Source organism: Tachyglossus aculeatus, chromosome 11, assembly GCF_015852505.1.
Source record: "Tachyglossus aculeatus isolate mTacAcu1 chromosome 11, mTacAcu1.pri, whole genome shotgun sequence".
NCBI lineage: Eukaryota > Metazoa > Chordata > Mammalia > Monotremata > Tachyglossidae > Tachyglossus > Tachyglossus aculeatus.
The window spans coordinates 28,404,557-28,427,866 of record NC_052076.1 but is presented as its reverse complement, the minus strand read 5'-3'; the positions used below and the strand labels follow the sequence as shown (position 1 = coordinate 28,427,866).

Below are 23,310 nucleotides of genomic sequence, written 5' to 3'. Positions count from 1 at the left end.
GCAAAGTTTAAACTGGAGAGGGCAAGTCAGGAGACACGAAGGTCAGCAAGGAGGCTGATGAAGTAGTTAGGTCAGAATATAAACACGTGGATGAGTGTGGTAGCAATCTGGCTGGAGAGGAAAGCGTGGATTCTAGATGTGAAGGTGGAACCGACGGGATTTGGTGATAGACTGAATATGCAGGTTGAATTACTGATGTGTATATATCTCTAATTCTATTTATTTATATCGATGCTATTGATGCCTGTCTACTTGTTTGGTTTTGGTGTCTCTCTCCCCCCTTCTAGACTGTGAGCCAGTTGTTGGGTAGGGATTCATTCATTCATTCAATCATATTTATTGAGCACTTACTGTGTGCAGAGCACTGTACTAAGCGCTTGGGAAGTACAAGTTGGCAACATATAGAGATGGTCCCTACCCAACAGCAGGCTCACAGTCTAGAAGGGGGAGACAGAGAACAAAACAAAACATATTAACAAAATAAAATAAATAGAATAAATACGTACCAATAGAGTAATAAATATGTACAAACATATATACATATATACAGGTACTGTGGGGAGGGGAAGGAGGTAAGGCAGGCAGGATGGGGAGGGGGAGGAGGGGGAGAGGAAGGAGGGGGCTCAGTCTGGGAAGGCCTCCTGGAGGAGGTGAGCTCTCAGTAGGGCTTTGAAGGGAGGAAGAGAGCTAGCTAGGCGGATGTGCGGAGGGAGGGCATTCCGGGCCAGGGGGATGACGTGGGCCGGGAGTTGACGGTGGGACAGGCGAGAACGAGGCACGGTGAGGAGATTAGCGGCAGAGGAGCGGAGGGTGCAGGCTGGGCTGGAGAAGGAGAGAAGGGAGGTGAGGTAGGAGGGGGCGAGGTGATGGACAGCCTTGAAGCCGAGGGTGAGGAGTTTTTGCCTGATGCGTAGGTTGATTGGTAGCCACTGGAGATTTCTGAGGAGGGGAGTAACATGCCCAGAATGTTTCTGCACAAAGACAATCCGGGCAGCGGCGTGAAGTATGGATTGAAGTGGGGAGAGACAGGAGGATGGGAGATCGGAGAGGAGGCTGATGCAGATAGAGGGATTGTCTCTATCTGTTGCCGAATTGTAGTTTCCAAGCGCTTAGTGCAGTGCTTTGCACACAGTAAGCACTCAATAAATATGATCGAATGAATGAATGAATGAGAGATGAGTTGAGGATAATGCTAAGATTATGAGCCTGTGAGATGGGGAGGATGGGGGTGGTGTCTTCACAGTGGTGGGAAAATCAGAGAGATGACAGGGTCTGGATTCATTCATTCAATCGTATTTATTGAGCGCTTACTGTGTGCACAGCACTGTACTAAACACTTGAGCACTGTACTAAGCGCTTGATGGGATGATGAGGAGCCCACTTCTCAACACATTGAGTTTGAGGTGTGATAGGGCAACCAAGTAGAGATGTTCTGAAGGCAGGTGGAAATGTGAGACTGCAGAGGAGAGGTCAGGCCTAAAGAGGTAAATGTGGGAATCGCCTGCATAGAAGCAGAGGTTGAGGCTGAGGGAGCAAATGAGTTATCCAAGGGAGTGAGTGTAGGTGGAGAATTGAAAGGGACCCAGAAATGAGTCCTGAGTGGCCCCCACAGTTAGACGATGGGCGGCGGAAGAGGAGCTGGCAAAAGAGATTGAGAAGGCATGCCAGAGAGATAGGAGAACCAGGAGAGGATGGTGTCAGCATAGCCAAGTTTGGATAATATTTCCAGAAGGGTGTGGTCCACAGTGAAGAAGGCATCTGAAATGAAAAAGATGATTAGGATGGAATAGAAGCCGTTGGATTTAGCAAGAAGAAGGTCATTAATGGTCTTAAAGAGTGCTGATTCCATGCAGTGAAGAGGGTGGAAGGGACAGTCACGGAGAAAATTGAAGGAGAGGAAGTGAAGGCAATTGGTGTAGATAAGTTGCTCAAGGAATTTGAAGAGGAATGGCAAGAGGGAAATGGGGCGATTCCCGGAGGGTACTGTGGCATTAAGGGAGGATTTTTTTAGGATGGGGATATTTGGGCATATTTGAAAATAGTAGGGAAGAAGCCACTGGAGAGTAGGCAGTTGATGATTGCTGTCAAGGAGGGAAGAAGCGATGGGGCAAATGCTTTGAAAAGGTGTGAAGGTATAGAGTTTAAAGCACAGATGGATGGAGTAGATTTGGAGAGGAGGTGGGAGATCTGCTCTTGAGATACCACTGAGAAGGATGGGAGAGTCAAAAAAGGAGCAGGAAAAGGAACTGGGGAGATGCCAAAGAAATTTTAAGGACATCACGCTGCATGGTACCTGTTTCATCGATGAAGAATGTGGCAGATCATTAGAGGAAAGAGATAAGGGGTGGGGGGGTGGAAGGGGACAATCAATCGTATTTATTGTTACTCTGTGGGGAGCACTGTACTAAACTCTTGGGAAGAGTACAGTATAACAGAGTTGGTAGACACATCCTCTGCCCAAAATTCCCTTCCCACAGTGAGCTTACAGTCCAAAGGAGGAGACAGACACTAATGTAAATGAATTATGGACCCGCACAAAGTGCTGTGGGGCTGAGGAAGCGGTGAATAAAGGGTGCAAATCCAATGCAAGGGCAACGCAGAAGAGAGTGGGAGACAAGGAAATGGAGGCCGAGTTGGGGAAGGCCCCTTGGAGGAGATGTGCCTTCAATAAGGCTTTGAAGGCGAGGAAAGTGATCATCTGCAAGATATGAAGGGGGAGGGCGTTCCAAGCCAGAGGCAGGATGTGGGCAAGAGGTTAGTGGTGAGATAGATGAGACTGAGGTACAGTGAGTAGGTTAAGCACTGGAGGAGCAAAGTGTGCAAGCTGGGTTGGGTAGGAAAGCAGCAAGGTAACGTAGGAGGGGACATGATGACTGAGTGCTTTAAACAGTAATAATAATAATAATAATGGCATTTATTAAGTGCTTACTATGTGCAAAGCACTGTTCTATGTGCTGGAGAGGTTATAAGGTGATCAGGTTGTCCCACAGAGGGCTCACAGTCTTAATCCCCATTTTACAGATGAGGTAACTGAGGCACACAGCTGACAATTGGTGGAGCTGGGATTTGAACCCATGACCTCTGACTCCAAAGCCCGTGCTCTTTCCACTGAGGCATGCTGCTTCTCTGCAGTAGTAATAATAATAATTAAGCCTGTGGTAAGGAGTTGTTGCTTGATGCGGAGGTGGATGGGAAACGATTAGTGGTTCTTTAGGAGTGGGGAAACATGGACTATACATTTTTTAGAAAAATGATCTGGGCAGAAGTATACCCAGTATGGACTGGAGTAGTGACAGACAGAAGGCAGGGAGATCAGCAAGGAGCTGACAGTAAGCAGGGTGGGATAAAATAAGTACTTGGATCAACTTGGTAGCAGTTTGGATGGAGAGGAAAGGGTGGATTTTAGCGATTTGGTGATGGCTGAACCAACAGGATAGAGTGACAGATTGAATATGTGGGTTGATGAGAGAGATAAATTGAGAATAACCCCAAGGATACAGGCTTCAGAGACAGGAAGGATGGTGTGTTGTCTACAGTGATGGGAAAGTCACGGGGAGGACAAGGTTTGGGTGGGAAGATAACAGGTTCTGTTTTGAACATGTTAAACTTGAGGTGTGGGTGTGATATGATGATGATGATGATGGCATTTGTTAAGCGCTTACTATGTGCCAAGCACTGTTCTAAGCACTGAGGGAGTTACAAGGTAATCAGGTTTTTCCAGATGAGGTAACTGAGGCACAGAGAAGTGAACTGACTTGCCCAAAGTCACACAGCTGACAAGTGGTGGCGCTGGAATTAGAACCCATGACCTCTGACTCTCAAGCCCGTGCTCTTTCCACTGAGCCACGCTGCTTCTCTAAGCAGAGACATCCAAGCAGGAACGTCCCGAAGCCAGAAGCAAACGCAACACCGCGGAAAAGGAGGGAGGAGGGTTGGAGATGTGGACTTAAGAACCATCCCTATAGAGATGGTAGTGGAAGCCATGGGAGCAGATGGAGAATAGAGGAGGTATCTGTAACCTATTTATTTCTATTAATGCCCCTTCTAGACCGTAAGCTCGTTGTGGGCAGGGAATGTGCTTATTGTAATTTTGTACTCTCCTAGTGATTAGTACAGCGTTCTGCAAACAGTAAGTGCTCAATAAGTATGACTGAATGAATAAATGATGCCTGCTCATTTCAAGATTTTCGCTAAGCCTTTCCACTTCATAAGAGGCCCATAAGTGGTTCTTAAGTTGGAAACCTTTACCACCAATTACATATTGTCTCATTCTCATCCTATCCCGTCTGGACTACTGCATCAGCCTTCTCTCTGATCTCCCATCCTCGTATCTCTCCCCACTTCAATCCATACTTCATGCTGCTGCCCAGATTGTCTTTGTCCAGAAACCCTCTGGGCATGTTACTCCCCTCCTCAAAAATCTCCAGTGGCTACCAATCAATCTGCACATCAGGCAGAAACTCCTCACCCTCGGCTTCAAGGCTGTCCATCACCTCGCCCCCTCCTACCTCACCTCCCTTCTCTCCTTCTACAGCCCACCGCGCGCCCTCCACTCCTCTGCCGCTAATCTCCTCACCGCACCTCGTTCTCGCCTGTCCCGCCATCGACCCCCGGCCCACGTCATCCCCCGGGCCTGGAATGCCCTCCCTCTGCCCATCCACCAAGCTAGCTCTCTTCCTCCCTTCAAGGCCCTACTGAGAGCTCACCTACTCCAGGAGACCTTCCCAGACTGAGCCCCTTCCTTCCTCTCCCCCTCGTCCCCCTCTCCATTCCCCCCATCTTACCTCCTTCCCTTCCCCACTGCACCTGTATATATGTATATATGTTTGTACATATTTGTTACTCTATTTATTTATTCTACTTGTACATATCTATTCTATTTATTTTATTTTGTTAGTATGTTTGGTTTTGTTCTCTGTCTCCCCCTTTTAAACTGTGAGTCCACTGTTGGGTAGGGACTGTCTCTATATGTTGCCAACTTGTACTTCCCAAGAGCTTAGTACAGTGCTCTGCACACAGTAAGCGCTCAATAAATACGATTGATGATGATGATATCGTCAGCATGCATTCCCTCAGTTCTGCCCTCTGACCGAGTTGAGGTAATAGTCAGATTTTATGGGGCTGCAGGATCTCACTTGGAGGAAGTCTTGGAACAACAGAGGTCACGGTGTGGCAAACACCTGAGCAAGGAAAGGAGACTTCGAAGAGTCAGCCTGGGCCAGTTTCAGTCTTCCCTCCATTTTGAAAAAAGTCTCCCTGTGTGAGTTGTTTGTCCGCTCTAATCTGAGTGACTAAGAAATTACAAACAGAGCATCATCTTTCTGGCAGCAAACAGATGAAGAACTGAAAGCTCCCCTCCAACAATGCAGATGTTTCCTGAAGTTTCTGCCGATGATTTCCTGTATGTCCACCACACAACCCACAGAGAGCTCTCAGAAGACAAAACTGCTCCCTATCACCAAACACAACTAAATTGTTTCATTTAAGAAAAAAAAATGGATAATAGGTAAAGGGGTAATGCTAAAACTATTACAGTAACCAGCTACCACAAATCCTTCTCCTTTTACTATAGTCTTGTGTCTAAACCAGCACTTAGTACATTGCTTTGCTCATATAAACCCTCAAAAATACCATTAAAGAAAAAAATAGTCAGAGTAAATCTTGGATATATTTCCCAAAGAGTGAGTAACCAAAAGCATTCCAGTTTTGTAGAATCATTGCATCCTTATAACTATTGACATCTAGAACCTCTAAAAGACAAAATTGTGCCAACTGTAACCCATGAGAATAACAAATCCTTTTGTTTGATATACTTTCATTTACATGGCATCTCAAAGGGAGCAAAGTGACTTTAGTAGAATATAAGGAAGCTTGTTTTGTCACACTGTGCCACTGTGCCTGGAATTATGGATAGCCCTATTTTGCAGGAAGCTTCCATCCTCCTTCTGCCTTCTGCTTGCTTCAATTATTCAGGGCAACCCAGGCTGATAATTACAGAGTCCCAAGTTGCTGAGTAAAACTGATGCTTAATTAGCCAGCAGGAAAGATCGATTAAGATACAGCAGGCCATCTTGTGAGGTTCTCTAGCAAAACTCTTGGGAAGAAAATTCCACCCTATGCCCTTCCAAAGATGAAAACTATATGCTTCTCAAAGACTGTGGGTGTTCCTAATTAAGGGTAACTCTCAAGGTTCTCTTCTGGGTCCCCCATATTCTTTTCACTTTATGCTCAAACTCGCTTGAAGAGCATGTGGACTTCCATGGCTTCAACTACCACTTCTAAGCAAATGACTTCTAAATCTATATCACTAGCCCTGCCTCACCTCCTCTGTAATCTCACATTTCCTCCTGCCTCCAGGACAACTGCAAATGGATGTCCTGCTATCACACAGTAAGCGCTCAATAAATACCACTGACTGATTGATCGCCTTCAACTCAAAGCAGCGTAGCTTAGTGGAAAGAGCCCGGGTTTGGGAGTCAGAGGTCGTGGGTTCTAATCTCAGCTCTGCCACTTGTCAGCTGAGTGACTTTGGGCAAGTCACAACTTCTCTGGGCCTCAGTTACCTCATCTGTAAAATGGGGATTAAGACTGAGCCCCACATGGGACCACCTGATTACTTTGTATCCCCCCTCAGCGCTTAGAACAGTGCTTTGCACATAGTAAGTGCTTAAACACCATCATTATTATTATAACCTGAACTCATCTTCCCTTCCAAGTCTTCTCCACCTCATTACCTATTACAGTTGGTAACATCACCATATTCCCCATTTCTCAAACCCATAACTTTACCATTATCCTTGATCTCTAGACTGTGAGCTCATCATGGGCAGGGAATGTGTCTGTTGTTATATCGTCCTCTCCCAAGCACTTAGTACAGTGCTTTGCACACAGTAAGTGCTCAATAAATATGACTGAATAAATGAATCTCCTTCTCAGTCCCTCCCTCTCTCTCTCTCTCTCACCCCCTGGATTCAGTCTGACATCAAATCCTCACCATTCTTCCTCCACATTTCCAAAATCTACACCAACGTAAGCTCATTATGAGCAGGGACTATGTCCACTAATTCTGTTGCACTCTATTCTCCCAAGTGCTTTGTACAGTGCTTCATACATAGTAAGTGCTCAGTAAATACTGATGGAATATTTAAAAACCTACCCCACAAGTTCAGGCCTTGACCTATCCTGACTTAGCTATTGCATCAACCTCCTCACTGATCACTCAGACTCTAATTTCTCTCCTCTCCAGTCCACAGTTCACTCTGCTGACTGGATCATTTTTCTAAAATGTCTTTCTGCACACTTACTTCCTCACTCCTCAAAAACATCAAAGGGTTGCCCATTCCTCTAGCATCAAGCACAAACTCCGAACAATTAGCTTTAAGCCAGTCAATCATATTTGAGAGATTACTGTGCACAGAACACTGTACTAAGCACTTGGAAGAGTACAATATAACAATAAACAGACGAGAACCCCTCTAGACTATGCACTCAATCAATCAATCAATCGTATTTATTGAGCACTTACTATGTGCAGAGCACTGTACTAAGCGCTTGGGAAGTACAAATTGGCAACACATAGAGACAGTCCCTACCCAACAGTGGGCTCACAGTCTAAAAGGGGGAGACAGAGAACAGAACCAAACATACCAACAAAATAAAATAAATAGGATAGAAATGTACAAGTAAAATAAATAAATAAATAAATAAATAGAGTAATAAATAAATAAATAGAGTAATATTTATTGTGGGCAGGGATCGTCTCTCGTTATTACTGTATTGTACATTCCCAAGTGCTTAGGACAGTGCTTGGCACGCAGTTACACGTTCAATAAATACGACTGAATGAATCACTCTTTTATTTCTATTGCACTCTCCTAAGTGCTTGGTACCATGTTCTATGCACAGTTTATACTCATAAAATACAAGTAAGGTGGATTCATTCATTCATGGATGGGCAACCACTGGAGGTTGTGGAAGAGTGGAAAAACATGGGCTGGGTTTTTTTTTTTTTTTTAGAAATATGGTCCGGGCAGCAGAGTGAAGTATCGACTGAAGAGGGGAGAGACAAGAGGCAGGGAATTCAGCAGGGAGGCTGAAGCAGTAGTCAAGCAGTAGTCAAGGCGGGCTGTGGTAAGTGCTTCGATCAGCATAATAGCAGTTTGGATAGCGAGGAAAGCACAGATTTTAGTGTTGTTGTGAAGGTAGAATCGACAGGATTTGGTGACAAATTGAGAGGGTTGAATGAGAGACATGCATAGAGGATAATGCTATGGTTGGAGGCTTGTTAGATTGGGAGGATGTTGGTGTTGTCTACAGTGGCGGGAAAGTCACAGAGAGGACAGGGTTTGGGTGAGAAGTGAGGAGTTCTTTTTTGGAATTTTGAAAGGCCGAAATCACTCCTCAGAGTTGAAGTCATGAAATAGCCACATCTGCAAGGGCTTCTGGATCCAAGCCCCGCTGAACTGGAGAAGATTGACTTGAATGCCAGATTCAGAGCCCCTATTCTGGGAGTCAGAAGGTCATGGGTTCTAATCCTGGCTCTGCCACTTTGCTGTGTGACCTCGGGCAAGAGTCACTTCACTTCTCTTTGCCTCATTACCTAATGTGTAAAATGGGGATTGAGACTGTGAGCCACTGTGGGATACGGCCAGTGCCCAACCTGATAACCCTGTATCTACCCCAGTGCTTAGTACAGTGCCTGGCACATAGTAAGCCTTCAACAAATAACACAAAAATAAAATCACCCATTCTTTAATGTCTTCACAGTTCCAAGCAGGAGGTGGTGGTGAAATAGGCTATGAAACAAGATTTCCCACTTCCCCCAGATGGTACATGTGCACACCTGTTGGAAGCACATGTTCTAAGATGCACATCTTTAAAAATAGGTCAGTGCCTCTCAGGAAAAAACACATGAATGAGCACAAAAATCCCCCTGCAATCTGAGAATAAAGATTTCCATATGGCAGCACAGTCACACATAACGGAAATGCTGGGAAACTTTTCTATCAGAGAAAAAGTTATTGAAACAGACTTCTGACAGAATTGCCAAAATTACACCAGTTCACCTTCACTACATAACCCATTTATGGGGAAGGAAATCAGAATGGGCCTTTTTGACTTTCAATACTAGTTTTTTGGCTAAATGAAAGGATATTCAACAGATATCAACAGGGTCAACTAAGTGTTCACTCAAATAAGATATGCTAATTACACTCCACACAAGTTTGAAGCTGAACTTACACTGTGAAGCTGAAAACACTGACCAAATCATCTAGAATTTTGATTATCAATGCATTGTTAAAAATTAATTTCATTTCATCCAAAGTATAAAAAAGAGTAATTGGTAGCATTCATACTAACCTGGTTTTAATTTGCTGAAAGCCAAGTAAAATATGGTCTCTCTGCTCCTTTGCATTATTACTGAGGTTCTCATTCTGCAAACCTTCCACCAGGTACTCTTCAGCATCTATAAGAAAAAAGAATTAAAGTTCACTCTAGAAAGAAGAGAAAAATACTTGCGAGTTTACAAGGCTGGTGATAATTCCTCTTCAAAAAAAGTGTATATGCACACTCGTTTCTGCCATAATATCCTATCCCTTCTGGACTACTGTATCAGCCTTCTCTCTGATCTCCCATCCTCGTGTCTCTCCCCAATTCAATCCATACTTCATGCTGCTGCCCAGATTGTCTTTGTCCAGAAACCCTCTGGGCATGTTACTCCCCTCCTCAAAAGTCTCCAGTGGCTACCAATCAATCTGTGCATCAGGCAGAAACTCCTCACCCTCGGCTTCAAGGCTGTCCATCACCTCACCCCCTCCTACCTCACCTTCCTTCTCTCCTTCTACAGCCCACCGCGCACCCTCCGCTCCTCTGCCGCTAATCTCCTCACCGTGCCTCGTTCTCGCCTGTCCCGCCATCGACCCCCGGCCCACGTCATCCCCCGGGCCTGGAATGCCCTCCCTCTGCCCATCCGCCAAGCTAGCTCTGTTCCTCCCTTCAAGGACCTACTGAGAGCTCACCTCCTCCAGGAGGCCTTCCCTGACTGAGCCCCTTCCTTCCTCTCCCCCTCGTCCCCCTCTCCACACCCCCATCTTACCTCCTTCCCTTCCCCACAGCACCTGTATATATGTATATATGTTTGTACATATTTATTACTCTATTTATTTATTTATTTTACTTGTACATAGCCATTCTATTTATTTTATTTTGTTAGTATGTTTGGTTTTGTTCTCTGTCTCCCCCTTTTAGACTGTGAACCCACTGTTGGGTAGGGACTGTCTCTATATGTTGCCAACTTGTACTTCCCAAGCGCTTAGTACAGTGCTCTGCACACAGTAAGCGCTCAATAAATACGATTGATTGATTGATTACAGTGCTCTGCACCCAGTAAGGGCTCAATAAATACGATTGACTGGCTAAGAAGAGATAGGGAGGGAAGGTCTTTTCCACTTTAAAAAAAACCACTATGGGAAAAGAAAAAAAACTTGAAATGAAAATTGAAGAAAAAACAAAACAACAACAATTAATCACAAGCACTATATATTCATGCGAAAATAGAGAGTTATCCATGGCACAACTAAACAGATCAGAGTGGGAAAAACAGCAGCAGCATCAAGGCGTGATTAAGTAGACAAGAGCAGCTAGAAAAACCAGAGTCACCTCCACCTCTCGGCAGATTTGGAAGGTCAATCCTGGCAATTGTCTGACTGAGAAACAACTGCCTGGCTACGGCAACGCCTCTGATGGGAAAACAACTTTGTAGGAATAGGTCCCTGCTCTACTCAGGGATCACAGTCTAAATAGGAGGGAGAAGAGGCATTGAATCCCCATTTTACAGATGAGAGAACTGACACACGAAGACCTTAAGTGATTTGCCCAAAGTCACACAATAGGTAACTAGCCTAGTCAGGATTCAAAATAATAATAATGATGATGGTATTTGGTAAGCACTTACTATGTGCCAAGCACTGTTCTAAGCAGTGCCAAGCACTGTTCTAGGTAACTGAGGCACAGAGAAGTTAAGTGACTTGCCCAAAGTCATACGGCTGGTAAGTGGCAGAGCCAGGATTAGAACCCATGATCTCTGACTCCCAAGCCCATGCTCTTTCTGCTAAGCCATGGAGCTTCTCAGATCCTCAGACCCCCCTACCCAACCCCTACACTCCAGGCTCTTTCCATTAAGACATACTATTGCTAATATTAATAATGGTACTTGTTACTATGTGCCACACACTGTTTTAAGGCACTGGGGTGGACACAAAGTAACCAGGTTGGACATAGTCCCTGTCCCACATGGGGCTCACACTCTTAATTCCCATTTTACAGATGAGGTATCTGAGGCACAGAGAAGTTAAGTGACTTGCTCAAAGTCACAAAGCAGACATGTGGAGGAGACAGAATGAGAACCCAGGTCCTTCTGACTCCCAGGCTGGTGCTCTATTTACTAAGTCACGCTGCTTCCCTTCATATGCAAAAAATTCAATTCAATTTAATCGTATTTACTGAGCGCTTACTGTGTGCAAAGCACTGTATTAAGCGTTTGGGAAAGTACAATACAGCAGTAAAGAGAGACCATCTGTGCCCACAACGAGCTCACAGTCTAAAGGGGGGGGGGGGGGGGGGGGAGAGACAGACATCAATACAAGTAAACAGACATTAATATAAATAAACAAAATTGCAGATATATGCGTAAGTGCTGTGGGGTTGGGAGAGGGGGGAAGAGCACAGAGACTGTGAGCCCGTTGTTGGGTAGGGACCGTCTCTATGTTGCCAATTTGTACTTCCCAAGTGCTTAGTACAATGCTCTGCACACAGTAAGTGCTCAATTCATTCATAATTCATTCAATCGTATTTATTGAGCGCTTACAGTGTGCAGAGCACTGTACTAAGCGCTAGGGAAGTACAAGTTTGCAACATATAAATATGATTGAATGAATGAATGAAAGTCAGGGTGATGCAGGAAGGAGTGGGAGATAAGGAAAAGGGGCTTAGTCTGGGAAGGCTTCTTGGAGGAGTTGTGGCTTCAGTAAGGCTTTGAAGGGGGGGAGAGTACTGTCAGGTGGATTTGAGGAGGGAGGGCATTCCAGGCCAGAGGTAGGATGTGGACCAGGGGTCAGGGACGAGACAGGCAAGAATAAGGCAGAGTGAGAAGGTTAGAGGCACCAGAGGAGAAAAGTGTGCAGGCTGGGTTGTGGAAGGACAGAAGGGTGGTGAGGTAGGAGGGGGCAAGGTGTTGGAGAGCTTTAAAGCCAATGGTGAGGAGTTTTTGTTTGATACGTAGGTCAACAGGCAACCACTGGAGATTTTTGTGGAGGGGGGGTGACGTGTCCTGAATGTTTCTGTAGAAAGATAACCCAGGCAGCGGAATGAAGTATGGACTGGAGTGGGGAGAGGCAGGAGGTTGGGAGGTCAGAAAGGAGGCTGATGCAGTAATCTAGGTGGGATAGGATGAGTGATTGTACTAACGTAGTGGCGGTTTGGATGGAGAGGAAAGGGCGGATTTTAGCGATGCAGTGACGGTAAAAATGGTCTTCTCTTCCTGACTGTAATGCCCCAAAATTACTTGAAGTGATGGAAAAGAACACGATTATACTCATTTCTATAACTCCAGGCTCCTGATAGGTTTTCTAGACAGAAAGGAGGGAATAGGGCCCTCCAAAGCACCGAAAAGAAATGGCCACATTTCTCCCTCGTTAAAAAAAAATGTGAAGACAGTTGTTATTTGTTTCTTTTCCATTGAAGAGGCAAATTTTTAATATTGCTGCTCTCCATCCTTCATCTTATCCACTTGCATATTTGGTAGGGGTTGGATCAGTTTTGCTCCGGGGACAAGCAGGCCTTGCCGATACAGTACGGTGCTCAGCATACTGTAAATTCTCAATAAATACCATACACTGAAGATATGGAGAGGGCAGCTGTTCTAAGAAGATGGGACAGTGTAAAAAGAGACTGCTTTGACCTTAATTACTCCTCTCTCCCTAGAATTTACCCAAATAAATGGTTTGAACATCTATTCTCCTCGTCGTATTTTTTTAAATATTCACAGATTTAATTCTATTTGGGTACTCTACATCATAAAGTGACCTTAGGTGGCCTCCGATTGTGACACTGATAGTTTAATAACCTAGTTGCAAGACCTCTTGTTATTTAAACTTCTGCCTTAAATTAGCAAAAACAAATTTTCCTTCATTATTCATTCAGTCATTCAATAGTATTTATTGAGCCCTGTGTGCAGAGCACTGTACTATGCGCTTGGAAAGTACAATTCGGCAACAAATAGTGACAATCACTACCCAACAACGGGCTCACAGTCTAGAAGTGGGGAGACCGGCTACAAAACAAAACAAATTTGTGTAGCCGCTTTCTACCACCTGCGAGAGTGTAATAAACTCAGGAGAATAAAATAGTGTAACCTTTTCTGCCTGTCTCATCAATTTTCATTTCCTTTAACAGCCCACTTTTAAAACACAACCAAGAAGAGTTTTGGATGGATGATTAAGGCTGGGGCTAAGAAAGCATTTTTATCAGGAAAGCCATTGTGCAGGGTGACATGATTTTGATTTATAGCTATATATTACATAGATACATTGCATATATAGATATTTTAGATCTGCACAGCTCTATAGTATATAAAATCCTGGCTCCTAACACAGGCTCCGCCTATTGCCTTCTGTGGGACCTTGGGAAAAAATCACTTAACTTCTCTGTGCCTCAGTTTCCTCAACCTCAAAATAGGGATTCAATACCTGTTCTCCCTCCTACTTGGACTGTGAGTCCCTTAAGGAACAGGGACCGTATCCAGCCTGTTATCTTGTATCTACCCCAGTGCTTTGAACAGTGCTTGACACCTGGTAAGCGTTTAACAAATACCATAAAAAATAATTTTAAAAAAACTTGGGAGAGGCCAATAGAGTTAATGAGAACTATCCCTGCTCTCAAGGAGTTAACAATTAGGCAGGGGAGACCAACACTAAAATAAAATTCGGGGTGGAGTAAGGAACAGTATACAAAGATACATAAATGAGTTTATTGGGGGTCTTTCCAGCGGGTGAAGATTCATTCATTCGTTCATCCAATCATATTTATTGAGCACTTACTGTGTGCAAAGCACCGTACAAGTGCTTGGGAGAGCACAAGACAACAGATACAGTCTCTGCCGACAAAGAGCTCACAGTCTACAGGGGATTGAAGTGCATGGGTGACATGGAAGTGTTGAAATGATTTTTGAGGAGGGGAGTGACATGTCCTGAATGTTTCTGTAGAAAGATAACCCAGGCAGCAGAAGGAAGTATGGACTGGAGTGGGGAAAGGCAGGAGGTTGGGAGGTCAGAAAGGAGGCTGATGCAGTAATCTAGGTGGGATAGGATGAGTGACTGTATTAACGTGGTGGTGGTTTGGATGGAGAGGAAAGGGCGGATTATAGTGATGCAGTGACGGTAAAAATAGTCTTCTCTTCCTGACTGTAACTCCCCAAAATTACTTGAAGTGATGGAAAAGAACATGATTATATTCATTTCTACAACTCCAGGTTCCTGCTAGGTTTTCAAGACAGATAGGAGGGAATAAAGCCCTCCAAAGCACCGAAAAGAAATGGCCACATTTCTCCCTCGTTAAAAAAAAATGTGAAGACAGTTGTTATTTGTTTCTTTTCCATTGAAGAGGCAGTAGAGGGGAAAATAGGATGGGCAAATGAGAGATTCATGAGGGAAGGACCTCAAGGAGAAGGAATGTCAGAAATGCTGTGAAGGAAGGGAGAGTTAAGGTCTGTCGGATACAAAGGGGAATAACAATAATAATAACAATAATCATGGTATTTTTTAACTGCTTACTATGTACCAAGCACTGTTCTATGCACTGGAGTACATGCAAGGTAATCAGGTTGTCCCACATGGGGCTTACAGTCTTAATCCCCATTTTACAGCTGAGGTAACTGAGGCACAGAGAAGTGAAGTGACTTGTCCAAAGTCACACAGCTGATAAGTGGCAGAGCCCGGATTCAAACCAATGACCTCTGTCTCCCAAGCCCATGCTCTTTCAAGGCAGGCGGGAGGCGTTAGCAAGAGGTCGACTTTATGTCATCTCATTTACAGGGAAGATAATAAATGTAACTATTTTGGATCAATTAATAGAAAAAATTCAATTATTCAGAAAATCCATAAATCCGGTCCTCAACATTCCAGATGATAAAGCTTTTACAACAGAATCTCAAATGTCTGCTATCAGCAAGGAGCAGCGAACCTGGTCACTGGACACCGGTAGCTGTAAACATGTTCCATAGCTAAAAAAGATTAGACAATTTACAGATCATTTCAGGAACAAACTGCATTCACTATTAAAATGGATCGCATTACTACCGGCTATAAATGAAGAATTTTAATGCTGTTCTGGCAAATATGAATTTAAATATATCACTTGATACCAGCCATGCAGCACCTAAAAAACACCTCATCAGCTTGCCCGCTCCCTCTACTTACATATTTCAATTGGACTGCTAAGAGCAGCTGTACTGTGGGAAGAATGAATGAATCAATAGTATGTAATAATTAATTATTATTATTATTATTATTATTGTGGTATTTGTTAAGTACTTACTATATATCAAGCACTGTTCTAAGTGCTGGGGTAGATACAAGGTAATCAGGTTGTCCCACATGAGGCTCACAGTCTTAATTCCCATTTTACAGATAAGGTAACAGGCACAGAGAAGTTAAGGGACTCGCTCGAGGTCACACAACCAACAAGTGACAGAGCCAAGATTAGAACCCAAGTCCTCTGACTCTCAAGCCCGTGCTCTTGCCACTATGCCATGTTGCTTCTTGTATTTATTGCGTGCTTGCTATGCGAAGAGTACTGTAATAAGCTCTTGGGAGAGTAATAATAGTGATAGTACTTGTTAAGTGCTTACTATGAGCAAAGCACTGTTCTAAGTGCTGGGGTAGATACAAGGTTATCAGGTTGTCCCACGTGGGGCTCTCACAGTCTTAGTCCCCATTTTACAGATGAGGTAACTGAGGCACAGAGAAGTTAAGTGACTTGCCCAAAGTCACACAGCTAAGTGGCAGAGCCAGAATTCGAACTCATGACCTCTGACCCCAAAGCCCGTGCTCTTTCCACTCAGCCATGCTACTTCTCTACAATACTAGAGAATTAGCAGACACATTCCCTGCACGTAGCATGCTTACAGTCTTCAGTCTATAGTTCACTCTGCTTCCTCGATCACTTTCCTTAAAAAGCAATTGGTCCATTTCTTCCCATTCATTCATTCATTCATTCATTCAATGGTATTTATTAAGCACTTAATGGGTGCATAACACTATACTGAGTGCTTGGAAAAATACCACACAACAAAAAACTGTGACATTCCCTGCCCGCAATGAGCTCACAGACTAGACGGGCGGGAGACAGACATCAATACAAATAAATAAAATTAGAGATTCCCACTCCTCAAAAGCCTCCAATGGTTGGCCATCCAGTCCCACATCAAAGAAAAACTTACCATCAGTTTTAAGGCTCTCAATCAGCTCTCTCCCTCTCTTTCCTACCTCACCTTGCCGATTTCCTATTACAACCCAATCTGAGGACTCCGCTCCTCTAACTCCAACCTACTTTCCGAATCTCGACCTCTTCTTCCTCGCCGCTGATGCTTCATCCGCATCCTCATCTAGGCTGGAACTCCCTCCCCTTTAAATGCAGCAGCCCACCACTCTCCCCACCTTCAAAACCCTCCCAAATCACACCACCTCCAAGAGGGTTTCCCTGACTACGCCCTTCTTTCCCCTAACCGCCCTTCCCTGTGTGTCGACTCTGCACTTGGCTGTATAGTAATAAACATTATTAAGGCATTTGTTGAGCACTTACTATGTGCCAGGCACTGTACTAAGCGCTGGGGTAGAGACAAGCAAATCCCTGTCCCTCGGGGGCTCAAAGCCTCAATCCCCATTTTCCGGATGAGGGAACTAAGGTCCAGAGAAGTGAAGTGACTTGCCCAAAGTCACACAGCTGACAATTGGCGGAGCCAGGATTTGAACCCATGACCTTCCGACTTCCAGGCCCATTCTCTATCCTCTATGCCACGCTGCTTCTCGGGCACTCCATAAGCACTTTCATGCCCCAGCCCCACAGCATTTATATACACTTTCCTATTTCCCCTATAGGGAATTTATATCACTGTCAGTCTCTCCCTGTAGACTGTAAGCTCCTTGTTCATTCCTTCAATCGTATTTAGTGAGCGCTTACTGTGTGCAGAGCACTGTACTAAGCTTCTTGTGGTTAGGCCTTCCCTAAACTCTCCTTTCCTCTTCTCCCACTCCCTTCTACGTTGTCCTGACTTGCTCCCTTTATTCATTCCCCCCTTCCCAGCCCCCAAGCTGTGTAGACTGTAAGCTTGCTGTGGGAATAGAACGTGTCTGTTTATTGTTACATTGTACTCTCCCAAGCGCTTAGTACAGTGCTCTGCACACAGTAAGCGCTCAACAAATACAAGTGAATGAACAAACGAAAGGGATCACATCCAACTCAACTGTATTGTACTTTCTCAAGAGCTTAGTACCGAGCTCTGTACGTAGTAAGCACTCAATAAGTATAACTGATCGACTGATTAATCGGTCAATAACCTGTCGGGTAAGTAACCTGCCAGCTGGGTGAAAGAGGGGCACTTTTGAAAGTAGAGTGCATTAATTCCAGGAGGAAAAAACGGTATTAATCTACTATTCTAATTTTCTACCAACAAAGAGGTGAGCCACTGCCAACTGTCACAATCACTCCAGCTCATTAACTCAGTCATGCCTAAAAAAATGTAATTCACTTTGCCTCTCCTTTTGATGAACTTTCTGATAAGTCTTTTCCCAGAAATTCATAAGTAACTTAGTGATGAAGTGGGGCACAGGAGGAGGAGATGAAAGATCTATCAACCTCTATTGTATGCTCCAAAGAGTTCTGCCCACAGTACATACTCAATAAATAGCACTGACTGATTGATTAGGACAAGGTGGGGACATCATTGGTAAACATGAGTGAGGCCACTGGGCTGTTGACTTGCCGGCCGGTAAAAATTTTTGAAGGCCCAAGTTGTTGTTTGGTTTTTTACTATCCATAGGTTGCATTATCTAAAGGAAAACTGCATTTTATGGACCACATTTGAAAGATGAACTAGAAAAATCAGAATCAAAAAAGGAAAATGCAGCCCATTCCTGTCATTCGCAAATGCCAATTAATAGTGATATTGTTTCATTGAATGCATGCTACTGGCTTTACACTGACAAAATAAAAATGGATGTTTTGGAGAAACAAAAGAAGCAAACATCCATTTTGCTCTGTTGCTTCCCCGAAACACAAACAGTTATTTCACTTGCTGATAAATGTTTCAATCTGGAATGTTTGTTCAATCAACTCAGTGAAACAAATGTCTGGTTGGGGGCAGTAGGAATGACCATTTAAAATATATATATATACATTTCCAGAGGCCACTGCCACTCACAGAACAGTTTGGGAAAATGTTTGCAGAAACAATCGAGACACAGTAACAATGCCCACACTTTTGACAATGATAATGACAAATATGTGTTTGCAATGGGAATATAACCTTATAAATGTTTCTAAACCTGTAAGAAGGATGGGAGAATTGAAGCAGGGCCTCAAGATCATCAAGAAATTCTTTAGGCCACAGACTCTACGTGCTACTCTGGTATACTTTCAGAACCTCTAATTTCTTTATTTCTAGGAACTGAAAAACAAAACCTGAATCTACACTTTCACAGTGGGTCCAGATGTGATCACCAAGTGTTGCCACAAGAGTTTCTAATTTTGAAAATGAGGCCACAACCTGGAAAAAATGGAGAACACTTGTGTTTCACTTCAGGTCCTCAGGATGCTTTACAAATACATTCATTAAACCTCATGATTCCTTTAAATGTAGATATTATTGATTTATTCCTACAAACACCGTAAGCACTAGATCCTTACGTGTATCATTTTATTCTTCTTTTATTTAATTATCATTTTATTCTTCTTTTATTTGAAGAAGCGTGGCCTAGTGGATAGAACACAGGCATGGGAGTCAGAAGGTCATGGGTTCTAATCCCAATTCTACCACTTGTCTGCTGGGTGACCTTAGGGAAGTCGCTTCACTTCTCTGTGCCTCAGTTACCTCATCTATAAAACGGGGCTTAAGATTGTGAGCCCCATGTGCGACAGGGGGTGTGTCCAACCCGACTGGCTTGTATCTACCCCAGTGCTCAGTACAGTGCCTGGACCACTGTAAACGCTTAACAAATACCGCAATTGTTATTATTACACCATCTATAAAACCACAAAAACGGAATAAATAATTAGAGCCACAAATACCATTAAAAAAGAAAAGAATTAATTATGGGCATAATTACAATAATGGATAATTATAATATTTGTTATATTTGCTAAGCACTTACTAAGTTGCCACCTCTGTTGCTCCCCAGGAGTTGATAGCTAAGAGCAATAGTTGCCCACTAGGTTAAAAAAAAAGGTGGGTCACGGACTGTGTCCACCCTGATTACTCTGTATCTATCCCAGCCCTTAGTACAGTGCCTGACGCATAGTCAGTGCTTAAGAAACACCATATTTTTTTTAAAAATAAAGCTGTAGGGAAGATCACCTCTGTTCATTCAATCGTATTTATTGAGTGCTTACTGTGTGCAGAGCACTGTACTAAGTGCTGTTGTTCCCCTGGAGTTGATACCTAGGAGAACTGGTTTCCCACTAGATTTTAAAAAAATAAATATATTTCAAATCCTGAAAATTATCAGAAACCATAATAAGATGAGGAGGGCATCTTGTGTCTGACATTTGCCCAGAGCCAGAGTGGGAAGGACTTCAGGCAGTCTACATGCTCCCCTCAAACGCTTTAACTAAAACAGCTGAAAGAAAAAAGTAATCTGGTCATTGTGGGCAGGGAATGTATCTGTTTATTGTTATATTGTACTCTCCTAAGCACTTAGCACAGTGCATCAACAAATATGATTGAATGAATGAATGAATCTATTGGGACACAAAATTCCAAAATGAGATTTCCTGGTGGGCTGCAGGACTACAGTTTATCAGCAAGTGATTAACAACAGCCTAAAACACCTTAGAAAGCAAAGGACCTAGCGGCATTTAACAGTCTGATTTAAAATACGGATTATCACTACACCAGTGGTTTTGTTGATCCCCTCTTGGGCTTCAGCATAAAAGGATTTGGGTGCCTTGTCTATAATTCTATTTATTTATATTGATGCTATTGATGCCTGTCTACTTGTTTTGTTATAATAATAATAATAATGGCATTTATTAAGTGCTTACTATGTGCAAATCACTGTTCTAAGCGCTGGGGAGGTTACAAGGTGATCAGGTTGTCCCACGTGGGGCTCACAGTCTTAATCCCCAATTTAAAGATGAAGTAACTGAGGCACACAGAAGTTGCCCACACACAGCTGTCACACAGCTGACAAGTGGCAGAGCCAAAATTTGAACCCATGACCTCTGACTCCAAAGCCCGTGCTCTTTCCACTGAGCCATGCTGCTTCCCCTTTTGTTTTGTTGTCTGGCTCCCCAATTCTAGACTGTGAACCCGTTGTTGGGTAAGGACTGTCTCTATTTGTTGCCGAATTGTACTTTCCAAGCCCTTAGTACAGTCCTCTGCACACAGTAAGCGCTCAATAAATGTGATTGAATGAATGAATGAATTTGAATGTCAGACACAAACAGGATGCTGAGGAAAAAGGCCTGTAAAGAGAAAAGGGCTCCCACTTTAAACAGGAAAATATTAAACAGGAAAATATTTATCCCACATCCCTTCCATTCATTATTCCTAGGCTCTTCCTTCAATGCCTCGCTAGAATTGTAATGAAGGACCTGATTAAGTTTATATCTGTGAAACAGAGATCGTGCCAACTGCCAATGCTCGCAACTGTTTTGTTTTCAAGGGGCGACTATCACAAGCTACAGAAAGATAACTTTCATATTTGGAATCAGGTTATGTGACAAACAGACCTTGATTATTTCCTCTTCCTTCAATAAAGCAAGAGCAAACCATCATTTTGCTTATCAGTACTGTATTTTATTTACTGATATGGTACTGTTACTATTTCTATTCTGCTCGTCTCACAACATCTAGCTGAGGATTCACCACTGCTGAAGCTATATTTGTCCAAGATGCTTACTACCTCAATGTTTGCCCAAATCATGGAAAAAATGTTTTCAAACCTGAGAAAAACGAAGTATGCATTGCTTATAAATTGCCTATAAAACCCCTTCCCACACAAATTATTTTAAACCTTCCAGAGCCCTTTTTTCTTTATTACATGAAATGTTTACATTTTCTGTGTTTATATTTTTCACATTTTAATTTAAGAGGTAACACAGGATTATAGAAAGATATCAACATGCTTCTCACCAGGACCCAGTGAGCTTCTAAAGAAGCTTGAAAAGTAGCATGGCATAGTGGATAAAGCACTAGTCTGGGAGTCAGGAGGTCATGGGTTCTAATCCTAACCCCTCCACTTATCTGTTTTTGACTGTGGGCAAGTCACTTCACTTCTCCGGGCCTCAGTTACCTCATCTGAGCCCCATGTGGGGCAGGGACTGTGCCCAACCTGTATTTCATTCATTCAATCATATTTATTGAGTGCTTACTGTATGCAAAGCATTGTATTAAGCACTTGGGAAGTAAAAGTTGGCAACATATAGAGACGGTCCCTACCCAACAACAGGCTCACAGTCTAGTTAGTATCTAACCCTGTACTTAGGACGGTGCTTAACAAATACCACAATTATTTTTTTCTGACTTCTATTTTCGGCTCTCATTACGTACAGCATTGGGTACAGATCCGTAATTTATTTGTTCATATTAACATCTGTCTCCCTGTAAACTAGCTGTGGGCAGGGAACGTGTCTACCAATTCTTGTTACTTATATTGCACTCACCCAAGTGCTTAGTAGAGTGCTCTGCACACAATAAGCACTCAATACCACCGATTCATTGATCAATATGTAAACATCAAAAGTACAGCAAAAGTTTAACATTTCCAGTATAAACATTTCCTCTATTCTGTCTCCCTTTTAGCACTCGGTATTCACCACCATCCGCTTCAGCCACATGGGACTTATGTACATATCTATAATTTACTTTAATGTCTTTCTCTCCCTCTAGACCATAAGCTCGTTGTGGCAAGGCACATCACAGCAAGCGCTCGATAAATCCTGTTGACCACCTGATTAAAAGTACTCATTTCTTCAGCACATCAGCACTCAGAACAGTGCCTGGCACATGGTAAGTGCTTAACAAATACTATTATTATTATCATATGTCTTCCTTATTTGCTACTTTTGGTAAATGGATCGTAAACTTTTCAAGATACTCCATTAAATAAAAATATTAACCTGCTAAACTCCTTTAATTGTAATCTCGAACCACACCTCGTAAAGACCCAAGCACCCCAGAGATTGTGAAAATGCAGTAAGCTTGATACAGAAGTATGTGACATGCAATTAATCTCCATTCATAGCCTGCTCTACATGTCAGCAAAGAAAGGCTACACTTTAGAAGGAGATCTGAAGACTTCAATTAAAAACAGGCAGCTAACAAGAAAATAATCTAAGTTAAAGGAAGGTGGCAGGTGCAGAAATGAGGTGTTTACAAAAGTGTCAGTTCTGAACAATAAAGTACTGCACATCAAAAATGTGAGGGGCTGAATTCCACTGCAAATACCTGAGAGCAAAAAAAAAAGGAAAAAAAAGGAATTTTGCATCTCTGGCTGCAGACGGTAACACAGCAAGCCGGAATCTTAGTTTTAACAAGCTGGTACACTACATTTTCTCTGTTTGCTGACAGCTACGGAGGTAAAAAATCTTTTTGCATCTTTAAATGAGGCAACAGAAAGGAGGGCTGGGAGAAGAGTGAAGAGACTGTGCTCCTTATTTAACAGCTATTTTCATACAGTAAGCAAAGGTGCTTAGAACCTTTAGCGACCAGAGTCCAATGCCATGAAAGAAGATTCAGAACAGCAAAAGATCAACTGTATATTAATTGTCCCTCAGTCCCCCGGATAGGACGCAGCAAGAGAATGAAGGGAGCCGTTGCCATGCAGAGTCTGTTGGAGGGGAAACGGAAACATTTAACCTTTGCAGCATGAGAGAAAATAGAAGTCTGTAAATGAAGCGGGAGAGGTTTAGATTAGGTAGAGAAGCGCTTCCTGGAGCAAAGATGGTTGACACTATAGCGAACTGCCTTTCCTACAGTCTAGGTTACGTCCATGTGAAGAGAAGCACCGTGGCTCAGTGGAAAGAGCACAGGCTTTG

General features: G+C 43.2%; 1 protein-coding gene across 1 annotated transcript in view; it reads right to left on the bottom strand.

Annotated features, from left to right (window-relative positions):
* SKAP1 (src kinase associated phosphoprotein 1) overlaps positions 1 to 23,310 on the bottom strand; it is a 413,802-nt gene that overhangs the window by 384,559 nt on the left and 5,933 nt on the right. Inside the window, exon 2 of the mRNA XM_038754037.1 lies at positions 9,361 to 9,466. Coding sequence (XP_038609965.1) covers positions 9,361 to 9,466 — 106 coding nt within the window. The remainder of the gene's footprint in view (positions 1 to 9,360; positions 9,467 to 23,310) is intronic.